This window comes from Sarcophilus harrisii, chromosome 4 (assembly GCF_902635505.1).
Source record: "Sarcophilus harrisii chromosome 4, mSarHar1.11, whole genome shotgun sequence".
NCBI lineage: Eukaryota > Metazoa > Chordata > Mammalia > Dasyuromorphia > Dasyuridae > Sarcophilus > Sarcophilus harrisii.
The window spans coordinates 326,802,885-326,817,084 of NC_045429.1; the positions used below are offsets into that span (position 1 = coordinate 326,802,885).

The window sequence follows — 14,200 nt, forward strand, 5'->3', positions numbered from 1 at the left end:
GAGAGGAAGGACACAGACACACAAAGTGCCTCAGCTGAAACTACTGAGTTTCGACCTCAAAGGCACATGCCCTCCCTTTTCCGGCACTTGGGCAGGGCTTAAGGTCAGTTACGCAATACGTCCCTGAGGGTGGCTAAGGACTGCGGAGGAAGGCGGGGCTCCCAGCTGTCCAAAGGCTGCCAAAGTCCTTCCGGCCTTCCGGTCCTCGCTCCCGGGAGAGCGAGAGGAGGGAATAGCATCTCCGGCAGAACCGTGCTCTCCGGGCCCGCTGGCCCTTGCCTATCCCTTCCTCCGCTGGCTAGGACAGCCCGAAAAGGGGGAACTGAGCAGCCCAACCCAGCCCGAAACTCCGGACGGAAACCAGACATTCACAGGCTCTGCTCAAAATACTCATGACTCTTTGGTCACTGGTCAATTCCCCACCCTGAAAGAACAGTCGACTAGCGCAGAGGCGGGACCAACGAGCAACCAATAGCTCTCCCCCTTCAGAAGCTTTAAAAAACCAATGAACGCGTGGCATCGTGAAGGACAAGGAATTAGACCAACCGAGAGGAAGGAACGTGATCAAGGCTAGCCCGGCCCATTGCAACCAAGGTGACAGAAGGAAGCCTTCTGGGAATGCCTGATTCTTCTTCCAATCGTAGCCCTACAAGTCGCGATGAACTACCTATTCCCCGCCCCATGACGACTAAAACCCAATCAGCTTAAGCGAAAGCATTCCGTTGAGTTCAGCCAATAAATGCGTGCGAAGTTCTGTCATCAGTTGGGGATGAGAGTAGGAAAGGATGGAGAGTCACCTACCTGGGCAATTTAAGAAAAATTGTTGTTGCTGTTCTGAGGAGGGAAGCAGGAAAGGATGGAGGAGAGTGGGAAAAGCAAAGCTTTATTAAATCCTTATTGTGCCTGACAGTCTGCTAGGGACTCTACGCCTGCCCTCAAGAAACTTACATTCTAAGGGGAAAGAGGGGAGACAGCGTACAAAGAAGCTGAAAAGGGTTTGGGGGTGTGGGGTGAAGGCACTCTGCAAGGGCCATGGTTTTAAAGTCTGAAAGACAAGACTTGCAGGGGAATAAATATCAGCCCGAGCCGCTCCACAAAAGCGAGGAACTCACCAACGGGAGAGGGGGGTGAACCTTAGAGGGAATATTCCAAGTTGAGAAGACCACAAGAGTGGTTGAATGTTCCAAGGCGAGACTTCCCTTGGAGAACCTTAGAGCAGGGAGGAAGGTTAAAAGATCCTTTCTAGTCCATTTGTTCTGCTGAAGAGCATTGCAGAAGTTGCATTTTGTTTCACGTTAATTTCATAGAATTGGAATACAGGAGGGACTGGATGGTTTGACCTATTCATTTAAAAAAGAAACATGTCTAGAAAAATGCTAATGATGCACACAATTAATAAGCAGCAGAGCCAGGACTTCCATCCAGCTCAGGCTTAGGCAGGGCCTTTTACACAGGAGCTTATACATGATTATTTAATTGAACCTGAAAAAATGAATCTTACAATCCAATTTAGCTATTTATGAACCACCTCATATATTCTACTAAAAGAAGACAGTATGTGCACAGAAAAGTACAATACAAGCAACAGATGCAATTTAAAGACGATTTGTTAGTTGCCTATACCATACCAGACATTATATTAGATACTGGACATACAAAAACAAAAATGCAACAACCCCTTTCCTCAAGAAGCTTACATTCCACTCATAAAGTTTTAAGTATTAACTTTGTGTGGAGCACTATGCCAGGCATTAATCTTTCCTTAAGATACTCCAGAGCAAAAGGCTTCGGTTTAATAAATATGAAGTAATAATAAAATTATTTTTGTAATGTAATAATATTATACCAGAATTTATATAGTACTTTTGATGTGACTGATGTAGCAAATGTTGGGGCATTTGTGATAGGTTTAGGAGAAGCACCAAATGTTGGAGTTCTGTCATGTGAATAATTCACAATTTCCATTCTCTTTGGCAAAAATAGGTTTATTTAGGAAAAGAAGATCACAGACAAAATTTAAAAATACAATAAACACCAGGAATGGTAAATATTAAGTAGAGCAGGAGAACATATAAAAGACAGGTTATTTAGTGGAACTCAATTACCCAGTAGAAAAGGAACTCTACACGAGATTGGGGCATGCCTTAACTGGCACACTAAATCCTAAAAGGGATTTGGCACCCTAAAAGAGTTAGTTAGATAATCTGACTGAGTAGTTAAGATACACCATAGGTCTTTGGCTCATAAATAGCCTTCAGTGCATCATAAAAATGCTTTGGATTGTTACTACCAGCATAAAATTGAATCTCATCTGCCTTCTTACTGAGGCAAGAATCCTGCATTTCTCTAAATTTTGATTGTACTTTACTTTTAATAGAATTGAATGCTACCTTTCTTAGAGATGGATGAACTATCTTGCTGGTACACCCTGTGGAGTTCTCATTTTTCATTTAGTAGCTTCTGAATTTCCTCATCATTTTCATCAACTAACTTTGAGGTTTGCAATTTTTCTGACCCAGATGGGCAAATGCAGTTCTGCACAGCAAATCTCCGAAAGCTGCCCACTCCTTTTCTGATCCATTGTTGCCAACTATGTGTTGACTCAATTTCTCCAAACTGGCAAAAAAAAAAAACCTGTTTCCTCTCAGAAGAGCACTCTAATCTGTTGACATTTGGATTACCTCCAGAGGAGGGGGGGAACCACTGAATTAAACTGATCTCTCTCAGAGCCTTCTTCCTGCCTGCTCCAGGAAGCAATTCCATCAATGTTCTAATTTCTCTTGGCCAACCACACTCACCATTCAGGACCTCATCATCAGGTTCTATTAACATGTCAGACTCAACAACTTCAAAATGGTATTCATTTAATTTTTCTTAAAACCATTTCTCCTAAAAAATAACCTACTTTTATTGAGGGTACCATCATCCATTGAGTTGCCCAGGTCTACAATCTTGATGTCATCCTTGATACCCTCACATTTAGTGAGTTGCTAAATCTTGTCAACTCTACCTCCACAGGACATCTAAGAACAGACTTCTCTTTTCCTCTCACAAAGTCACCATGCATTCAAACACACATGTGTCACACTGGTTGTGTCCAAACACACTCTGAGGGACAAATAGCCTTCTCACCATGGTGGGGTTGTCCAAAATCTAGAGCCCAAAGGAAGCTGGGGCAGCTTTTCTATTATATGGGAACTTTAAGTAGAAGCTGTAGGCAATGTCATTATTCTCAATTTCTTCTCTACTTCTCGCTCAATTTCCTTCTTCTTTTTCTGAAAGATTCGGGTATGAGAGGAATGTCTAACCATTGATAACTCCATAGTTTGTAGTTCAGGGCCCTTCTAAATTTCTATGTTGCTTTCTTTCTTGCTCTGATAACACTTCTGATTGGTGGAAACAGGGTCTACCTTACTTTTTCCCATCCCTACCTGTGACTTATAGCCAGGTGAGGGAAAAACCATTTAAACATGTTTCTCCCCTTAGATTCCTCTGGTCACTTTTGGGCAAGAAATTAAAAAGTTTGTATTTTAAGTTTTAAAGGCTAATGGCTATTCCTTCAGCTGCATTTCCAAGTAGTTATTTATGACAAAGTATAGTTGGTAATATGCTTTTTTAACAAAAGTGGTTGCTGAGTGTTTTATAATGAAGGGGAGAACTTGATTAAAAGGAAATTTTTGCAATGGATATTTTGATGTAACTCCAATCCCAAAGTCTATTGGTATGAGATTCTTCCTGTTGGTAGATATTAATGACCTTTGCTTTTGGCAAGGCAGGAGAAATCAGGAGAGAGGAAAGCTCTTCTATCTTTTTTGAGCTTTCTCCAAGTCACTTAATCTCTTCAACTTTCAGGATCTTCTCAGTTCCAGTTTCAAGAGAGAAAATGAAAAATGTCAACTTCACTTCAGATTGCTAAAGGACTGCAAAGAAGCTAGTTTTAGAGAAGTTGGCAGTCTCCATTATATGCCCATCCCCAACTAGCTACACTAGAAACTTCAAGAAGTTTCCCCTTGAGTGAGATCTAAGAGTCTCTTTGGTTGAGCTATCACATTTTTCCCAAAGGGAGAACTAATTCACTTTGTATTGACTAGTATATTGTCTTCTCTGTATACATTATCTGATTTCTGTTTGGCTGTGCTTTGGATAGATGGGCTTCTGTGATAATTGCTATGTGTGTTTATTGTGGGACTGGTATTTTATGGAAAAGCAATCAAGCCTTGGATAAAAGCTTGAAGTCTTCCTTCTTCCATAATGAAACAGTGGTCAGAAGTTGGATTGAACCTGAAAATCATATACTCTAGACAAATGATAATGAACAGAGAGATATAATGCTAGCCCAATATCTCTGCTCTCTTTGACAAGAGCAGAGCAGTTGCCTCTGACCCCAACCTCCTTTCTCTGCTCTTGGCAAGATTGAATGTCTCCTTTGAGGAAGAGTCACAGGGAAAAGATGCCAAAGATCATCTATTCTGTCTTCCTTCAGGTGATGTGATGAGACCTCCATACTACATATAGAGGACAACCCTCACAATATGTGGGGCTTCCCTGCATTTGAGTATAGTTTAATTGCTTATTTTTTAATTATTTTAAATTAATTTTTAGTTTGAGTTATAAAAACAATTCCCTTTATGATTGAGAATTCAATAAATGTCCAACTTTAACATAAAAAATAAGATTCCCTGGCATGCAACCAAATGAAATGTGATGTACATGCTCATGACACCAATTTTGTCCCTCAGTGAACCTTGCTCAAGGGAGTTACTGTAGCCTTTGATCAGTTTCTTTGCTTCCATTCTATCCCCTCCCCAGGCCATCCTCCATCGAGCTGCCAAATTAGTTTATTTGATGATAACATACATTTCGAAAATCTCAAGGGGCTCTGTATTGCCTCTAAGGCAAAAAACAAATACTTTCAGCCAAGCTTTTAAGGCTAACAACAAGCGGGGAGAAGCAGCAGCCAGAATTTAGTTGTCCAGGAATTCTCTTCTGAGGATTAATCTTCTTCACTAGGTCTTTATCGCCCTCAGGGAAAAAAAGATAAAGCAAAAGAGGTAGCTATGGATTTGATGTCCAGTTGCGGGTTCATCTTGGACCTGCACATCTTAGAAATCACATGTTTTCACTACCATATATGTGTACCTGCCATAACTGCTAAAAGGAAAGGAGAGAGAATCTCCTCCATCAGGAAATCCAAGAAGGGTTAGTATAATCCTAAACTATGGGTAAGCAACTTTTCCTGTCTCAGTTGCTCTATTTCTCTGCTGCTTATACAGCCAATTCTGGCAGATTCCAGATAAGCATTCCATTTATAAAATCTTTTTCAGAAACTCTAGGTTGACAGAAAGTTTGGGAAGAGATCGTCAAGTGACAGTTTCAGGTGTGTGGTCACAGTATGGATTGTCTATGTAATGTAAAACTCAGGTCAAATAAATTTTTAAAATCTCCCACATATGGGAAGAGAGCAAAACCACAGAAAATTTGCTATTTCAGAGTCATATTCCACAAGACTCCCATGTCTCAAACTATATTATAAAGTAGCAGTCATTAAAACTTTCTGGTATTGGCTAAAAAATAGACAGTTCAATGGAACAGAATTGACAAGGAGGATTCAGAAGACAGAGAGAGAGAGAGAGAGAGAGAGAGAGAGAGAGAGAGAGAGAGAGAGAGATTAGAGAGAGAAAGACAGAGACAGAGACACACAAAGAGAGATAGAAACAGAGAGACAGAGAAAGAAACAGATATATAGAGAGAAAGAGACAGAGAGACAGAGACAGAGAAGGAGGCAAGGAGGGAGAGAGAATTTTTAGCCTGAGTTTTGAGTATCCTCTGATAAAACAGTAGAATGACTACAAAGGAAAAGCCTACTTGTGCTCATTGGATACACTCTAAAGACATCATGTGACTATAAGTTTGAATGTAGTGCCCTCACAAGGACAAATTCTCTTGCTGTTTAATTAAAGAATTAATTGACAATCTACATTGTTATAAATTTGTGGAAAGTAAACTGAGTATGGGCTGCTACATTATGTCAAGTATGACCTGGAATACCCACCAACTATTGAATTTTAGATCCAAAGTCAGGTGTTCTGATTATGATTTTAGAGCTCTTTCAATTATACTATATTAAGAAAGATGAGTTTTACAATGATATGAGAAATTATATCATTCATGGGCATAATAGTGAAGGTCTTTACTGTGGGATGGTAATGGGAGGAAGTAAAACTTAGTAATTGATTAGATATTAGAGGAAAGAGAAGAGTCAAAGATTACATCAAATATGGGGGTCCTGGTGAGCCACTAACCAAAATAGTGAAGTGAGGATAGTAGATTAAGGGGAAACTATAATAAATTTCCCATTTTTATATATATATCTAGCTTTTAACTAGTGTGAATAAAGAATCTTCAGAAGCAACTCCATGTATCTGAATTCATATTATTCAGTTATATTATGTAAAATATGGTAATAGATTCAAGCTCAATATTCATAATTGGGAACGAACCGTATTATGTTTGAGATTTATTGAAACATCTAGGTGGAGAAATCACTAGCAGCAATTGTTTGGGTCTCAGAAGAGGAGTGGATAATGATTCCTTAGGCTTTTGACAGTTGGTGTAAGGAAGTCTGTACCATAGAAATCTGGCTGTGCAAAGTCATTAAAATACCTTTCGCAGTACATTATCATTTCAGGCATTTCTAATTAATGACAAGGGTTTCATTTTTACTCATACACAGAATTCCTTTGATACAGTCTTTTCCCTTTAGATCTTGATAATGTCTCATGCTTGTTCTTAGTTCACTTTAAACAGCAGCATAACTTTCTCATTATTGAGGGATGGAGGAGACTTGTGCTACTGCATTAAAAATGCTAATGTCTTTTTCTTAGTACTATGGCCAGGGAGGAAGAAATGCAGAACCATAAAATCTTAATTTAGAGCTGGGAGTAATCAGAGATATCATTTATTCCAATCCATTCCCTTTCCTTATATTCAAAACATCATCTGCCTACCATCCCCAGGCACAATACTAGATACCAGATGAAAAGACAAAAAAACCCAAAACAACAAGCTATTTCTGACCACAAGGAGCTTACACTCTACTGGGGAAAACTAATGTGTGCACATATAAGGAAATACCATTTTTTCCCCCTGAGGCAGTTGGGGTTAAGTAATTTGCCCAGGGTCACACAGCTAGGAAGTGTTAAGTGTCTGAGATCAGATTTGAACTCAAATCCTCCTGACTTCAGGGTTGATGCTCTAACCATTATACCAACTAAGTGCCCCCTCCCCCATTTTTAATAGGTATAGCTATTTGAATTTGTATGTATGTATATATATTATTATATATGTAGTATAGTATATGTATAAATATATACATACACACATAAAAATATATTTTATATATATACATGTACTGTATATACATGCATACATATATATATGTACATGTATATTGCATATATATATATATAATGCAAATATTGATAGTACTTACCTCTTAGGATTGTTGTGAATGATAAAATGAGATAACATTCACACAGTATCTTCCACACTTTAAAGTGCTACATTATTATTATAGTGTTAGTTATTAATACTATTATCTATATTTATATTCATGAACTCTTTGATCTGCATGTATTTCATATTTATCTGTCTAAATATAAATTGTTTTATAGTTAAGGAGATCAGGAGTTAGAGAGATGACATAACCTGCTCCAGGTAACACAAATAGTAAGGGGCAGACTCTTCTCAATGACTTTCTTAGAATCAGTTCATCTTAAATACTGAGTTAACCGAGGTACAAACTAGATGTAGAGAAAACTGTAAAATCTGTATAACCTTTTGGAGAAAGAAGTTCAGGCTGAAGCACAGGAGGGAAAAAATGAAGAAAAAGTCCAAATAGCTCAACTGTTCTAAAATGCACATATAACAGGAACAGTGATATGGAATGCTGACCTCCTGGTTTTGCCTAGTTGCAGTCTCCAGAGATGTCAGTGCTGTCCTTGATTTTATCAGGGTTTCTTAAACTTTTTCCACTTGTGTTCCTTTTTTGCCCAAGAAATTTTTATACAAACTCAGACATATATATGTGTGTGTGTGTGTGTGTGTGTGTGTGTGTGTAGGTATGTATACAAATCAAACATTTACTGATAATAAATCATAATTCCATAATTCACATATTCAGTTGTGAAACCCCATATGGGTTGTAACCAACAGTTTAAGAAGCTTTGCACACTATACCAGCCTTCCCACCCGTTCCAGAACTCTTATCTTTACCTTAGGATGATATAAGACTCTTGTCACCATTTGAATCCTTCCTGACAAAGGACATTCTTTTTTTTTTTTTTTTTTTTTTTTGAAGTTTCAAAGTGCTTTTTAAAAATATAAGCATTTGTTAATATATTCTGTTTCTTACAGTATAATTATTATAAATATCCCTCTTTCTCTCTCTCCCAGAGGGCTATCCCATATGATAATTTTTTTAAAGAGGAAAAAAAATCAGCAAATTGATCAGTGCATTGAGAAATTTTGAAAATATATGCAATGTCCAACATCCAAGCATCTCTGATTGATATTCTACTTTTAATGCAAAGTCTACTTACCTAAAATCAATTTGTCTACTTTTAAGTGCCATAAACATTCAGGACTGATTGTTTTATTTTTAGCTGAGTCTAGCATTTATGTAATAACTCATCTTTCCTTTTTTTGTTAAAAAGTTAATTTAATTAAACAACCATTTATTAAGCACTTACTATGTACAAAACACTTTGCTGGGGATAAAAGAAAAAAAAAAAATGAAACAGCTCCTGTCTTCAAAAAGCTTATTCTATTGAGTTCACATTCATGGGATTATCACCAGAAGGTTGGTTATTAGGTAATAAATATTTTCCCAGCCATAGGAACTCGTGAAATAGTTTATTAGAGTCAGAATGTTGGTGTTGTAAGGGACTTTGGAGATCATCTACTTCAGTAATGTTATTTTATAGATGAGAAAACAGAGGCCTGAAGAAGGGAAATGATTTGCCTATTGTAACACAGCAAATAAATGACAAAGTCAGTGTTCAAACTGAAGTACACTAATTCTTGAACCAACGTCCTGTTGGTGTTTTTCCTTTAAAATATAAGAGTTCTCTCTGGGAGAAAGGTTTCTCGGAGAGGTTTTCTGGAGGCAGCCTTAGTTTCAGTTACAATCAATAATTACTCCAAAATCGCAGCCAGCTGATAAAAGTTCAGATCTTTTATTGTGTCCTTCAATATATCCCGGTTAGCTCAGAAGCCTATCTCTCTGCTTGGTTCCAAGAGCTCTTGCAGCTTTGTCCTTGGCTGCTGCCTCTGCTTTCTTCAGCCTCCAGCCAGCACCAAGTTGGAAGATGCAATGAATCTCTCTTGCCTTCAAGAGAGGGCTTGTAGGCTTCTTCCCAGAGTGCTCCTCTCCAACCTCTGGGAATGTTCCCAAGTAACTCTCTCAAGCTCTAAAAGCTTCCTCTATATATATGATCTCCCAAAGGTTAACTCCTTCTTCTGGAGAGAAAGGGATTCTGGGTTATCTCCCAGAGTGCTCTCTGGCCCTAAGAACTTCAAGGGAAGTGTGAATTCAGATATCTCCTTCTAAACCCTGAAATCTCTCAAACGGGTGAACTCTAATGAGTACTTAAATACTTCTTGCTCTCTAAAGCTCTCTAAAGCTCTCTAAAGATGTGAACACAAGCATTATTGTCTATCAGTTATACTTAGTACCTTGTTTCAAGTTCTGGCCCAAAACATCTCCTTCCAAGATCAAATCAATCATTGAACCATGCCAAATTAGATAATTATTGTCTCTATCAACTCTAATGGCTTAACACTTTGTAAAGATTCCAACAACACTCTTTCTAAGCAATCAGTGCCTATAAAGTACCTACTATGTGTGAGGCATCAGGCTGGGCACTGAGAATATAAGTACAAAGAATGAAACAATCCCTATACAAAATGAGGTCACAACTAACGGAAGAGGCACATACTGCATAAAAACAAACTATATATGCATATATGTATACACGTAATTGAGGAGCATATTTGGGGAATCAGAAAAGGTTTCATGTGGAAGATGCATGCCTAAGCTGCAGCTTATAGGCAGAGAGGGATTATTGGAAGAAGTAGGACATTCCAGCTCTGTGACCCATGCTTGTTACACCCTCCCTCTTCTGCTCTGACTACTGCCCTCCCTTGTTTCCCTAAATTCCCAATTAAAATCCTACCTTCTACAGGAAATCTTTCCTAAATCCTCTTAATTCCAGTGCTTTCTCTCATTAATTATTTCCTGTTTATTCTTTACTTACATACTTACGTACAGAGGCTATACACACATGCCTCTGTGTACACTGCATACACACACACATCCATACACACATTTGTTTGCATGTGGTCCTCCCCATTAGATTGTAAGCTTCTTGAGGTTAGCCACTGTTTTTTGCCTCTTTTTGTATCTCAGGTGCTTAGCGATGTGTTTGGGGTTTAGCACCAAATGATGTATTTGAGGTTCAGAATCAAATGATGAGATTTCAGGCACCAGATATTGCCTCTTTTTGTATCCCAGGTATTTAGTGGATGTGTTTGGAGTTTAGCATAAAATAGTGCTAAGGTTGAGGTTCAAATGATGATATTTCAGACACCAAATGTTGGAGTTCAATCATGTGAAGAATTCACAATGGCCATCCTCTGGCAAACAGTAGGTTTATTTAAGAGAAGAGGCGCTCTGGTAATCAATTTTGTACCTCTATGTTATCACCAAACTTTGGCTTCAGTTCAACTCTCTCCCCACAGGCCAGTGTATTTTATGCTCAGCTTCTGGACATTACTTAAGTGTCTCTGGATTTGGTCTCTAAAATTTCAGCATCAGTCTCTTGACTCCCTCCTATTTAGGAACCCAACCCACTTTTCAAAAGATTTCTTTAACAAATTAAAAGAGTGGGGAAATGATGAGGTACTGAGTAACTAGGTAGGACTGGCAGAGAAAAACTAAAATAAGATTATTGCCTGAGGCAAGCAGGAAGGGTACTGATGGGGATCAGTTCAACTTTATAGTCCTACCCTTTGTGGAGGTCTTGGGTAGCCCAGCTTTGCTGTGTCCAGTCAGAAATCTAAGTTATGTCAAACCTCCAAGATTAAAGTTCCCCTATAAATCTGTCCATGGTTCACAACATCTTTGCTGAACCACTTTGGCGTTAGCCCATTGAATTCTGCATCATGATATCTTTCTCCTCCCAGTTTCCCTATGCTTCAAAATGTCTTTCTCTTTTATATAGTTAATTAACTTTTTAACAGTGCTAAACTTGTTTATAGATATAACCCGCCAATTAAAAGCAAACTCCAACTATAATTTGTGAATTCCACTGGGGAACTTGTCTTTTCCATTGTTAATTGTTATATGCTCTCCCAGATCTATTTCATATTTATCACTCCTGGTGTCTATTATACCTCTTTTTGTCTGTAATTTTTTCTCCTAAATAAACTTACCTTTTGCCAAAGTGAATGGCCATTATGAATTCTTCACATGACTGAACAATTTGGTGCCTGACCATCAATTTCATCATTTGATGCTAAACCACAAACACATCACTTAGTACAGTATCTGACACATACTAGCCACTTAATAAATATTTGTTGGTTGATTAATTAATTGAAATAATTTAAATTGGGAAGTTTAGGAAATCAGGAAAGAAATACAATCATGAATCTTTTGAAGTACTGATAGAGAAGCATAATCATATACAGTAATTATCAATAATAGTTGATATATATGTGTTTAGAAAGGGAATGCTTTGCAAAATGCATTACATATACTATCTCATTTGATCCTCATAACATTCCTGTTTAGAGTCAACATTATGCTGGTTTCATTAAGCCTAAAATTAATATTTCTCAATGAGATTGACAATCACTCAAAAAAGATCAGGCTAGTAATTCACAAAGGAAAAGCCCAATGAATGAAGAAGATATATTGTCTAGATACAATACGATAGGATTGGCAGCCCATTGAATCAATATATCTTGAGCAAGCACTGCAATTGGACACTGATTCTGAGTAGCAGAAGGAAGGTGGCTGGATTGTCTTGGAAGAAGTGTTTAGCACTTCCAACAATTCCATCTATTTCCTGGAATGGAATTCTAGTTTTTAAATAATAATTATCCTGACCAATGTTCAATGGCTACAAATCATAGCACACTGTTATTGTGAAGACCAGAAAGGCAATTAAAATGCACATGATGGGGTTAGGTGACTGCAACATGTTGCTCATGTAACACTGTTACCCCCCTCTCTCTCTCTAAAAGGCCTCCCAGGGGCAGAGGTCGAGTAGGAATGTAGGCAGCTGGGGAAGAGGTGGCTTCAGCTAATGCCAGGCAGTCGAGAAGGGAACCATGTTCCATGACTTGACTATAGCAGTGATAGAAAGGGCTGGTGATACAATGATTTGTACAAAAGGACATAAACAGTAGCATTAAGGAAATATATGATTGGGAAAAAGAAGTGAACTGACACATGTAGGAAGACTGAGGAATTACAACAAATGGTCTCTTCCTCCCTCCCCCTAAATATTGTCATGATATCTATAATGGCTTTTTGACTAGAGTATTCTTATTCCTATTTTTAAATGAGCATGAATGAGAGCAAAGTAGGTCCCATAACACTGGTAATTCAACTTAATTAAAAAAGGATTTATTAAACACCTATTATACGCATGGTACTGAGTTTACAAAGACAAATAGAAAAACCTGTCCCTGCCTTAAAGGACACAATTACCATTCTGCAAAAGGCTAAGAAATAACAAAAATTGAGGAAAGAGAGATTCATAGCAACCCTGGGGATAAAATTAACAAATAATTGTTTTTCTGTAGCTTGTGGACCAACCTAGTGCCCAGTTCTTCACCAGGAAGATGGCCACCAAGTGCAGATTTGTTTTTAACCTCAGCAACTAGGCTAGGACATCTACTTAAGTGCAAAGGAAGTGAACACACAATAGATCTTTGGAAGGAACAACTCCAGCAATTAACTTCTTGAGATCAGGGCCTGTTTTGGCTTTTCTTTGAATTCCTAGCACTTTGCATGCTGCCTGGAATATACTTGTGGACCATGACTTGACTATAGCAGTGATAGAAAGGGCTGGTGATACAGGCTCCATCTGTTATTTCACTGATAGAGGAAACTACTAGATAAGAGAATTCTGTTTACAAATTCAGGTGGGGACCTTCTCTGTAATTTATGCGCTAAACAACTTCAGAGCCAGGATTTGGAATTCTGCTGTTCCCGCCAGCTCCCTACTCCATGATAATACAAAGAATTTGTTAAATAGGGACTTTTTGGAGGTCAATGGCATCCTGGAGCCAACTATAATCAGCTTCTCAAAAGAAATCAGGGCTTGATTTATTGTTTTGATGATTGCTTAGACTTAAAGTGATGAAGAAAATGTGAATAATAGTAAACTTAAAGGTGTATCTCGAGTATTGCTTTTTCTTTGTTTTTAAGAAAGGGCCGGTTGTTAAACATTTACAAGCATACCCCTAATAGCAATCCAACTCATGACTGCAAATTGTGGGGCAGAGAGCTTGCTGCGAGTCATGATTTGGATGAAGCAGAGGGCTACACCTTTCTGACTGCATTTCTATGCTTAGCTGATAGAGCAGTGACATAAAATGGGAGGCACAAGGCTTTGACCTGGTGTAAAAGGGAGAAACGTGCCAACAGGGCACTCCAGGAAGCTTCCAGTTTCCAATCCAAAATGGCGACACGAATCCTCCCCGTCCATCACTTCTCCCGCAACAACGCATTTTCTGAGCCGCAGCCCGCAGGGAGGGGGAGGATGAAGGAGAGATCTCAGAACCTCCCCTCCAGGCTCGGGAGGGGCGCTCGCGTGGCAGAGTGAGCGCGGGCCCGAATCCGGCGCGCGCGCTCCCGCGCGTCGGGCCGAAATCGGGGGCAGCACGGGGAGCGCCGGCGGTGACAGGCAGGGGCGCGCGCGCGCTCCCGTAGCTCTGCGGCTCTGCGGCTGCGCGGCGGGGGCGTGCTTAGTAGCGGGCGAAGCTGCAGCTGAGGAGCCGTACTTGTCGGTTAAGATGGCGGGCCGGGTGAGTGAGGGTCCGGGACCGGGGGAATCACGGAAAGCTCTGGGCTCTGAGCACCCCCCTCTCTGAAGGGCCTCCCAGGGGCAGAGGTCGGGGAGGAATG

At 39.3% G+C, this 14,200-nt stretch overlaps 1 protein-coding gene across 1 annotated transcript in view; it reads left to right on the forward strand.

Annotated features, from left to right (window-relative positions):
- The first annotated feature begins 1,032 nt into the window (after window positions 1-1,032).
- NSF (N-ethylmaleimide sensitive factor, vesicle fusing ATPase) overlaps window positions 1,033-14,200 on the forward strand; it is a 199,771-nt gene continuing 186,603 nt past the window's right edge. Inside the window, exons 1-2 of the mRNA XM_031968650.1 lie at window positions 1,033-1,127; window positions 13,842-14,100. Coding sequence (XP_031824510.1) covers window positions 1,033-1,127; window positions 13,842-14,100 — 354 coding nt within the window. The remainder of the gene's footprint in view (window positions 1,128-13,841; window positions 14,101-14,200) is intronic.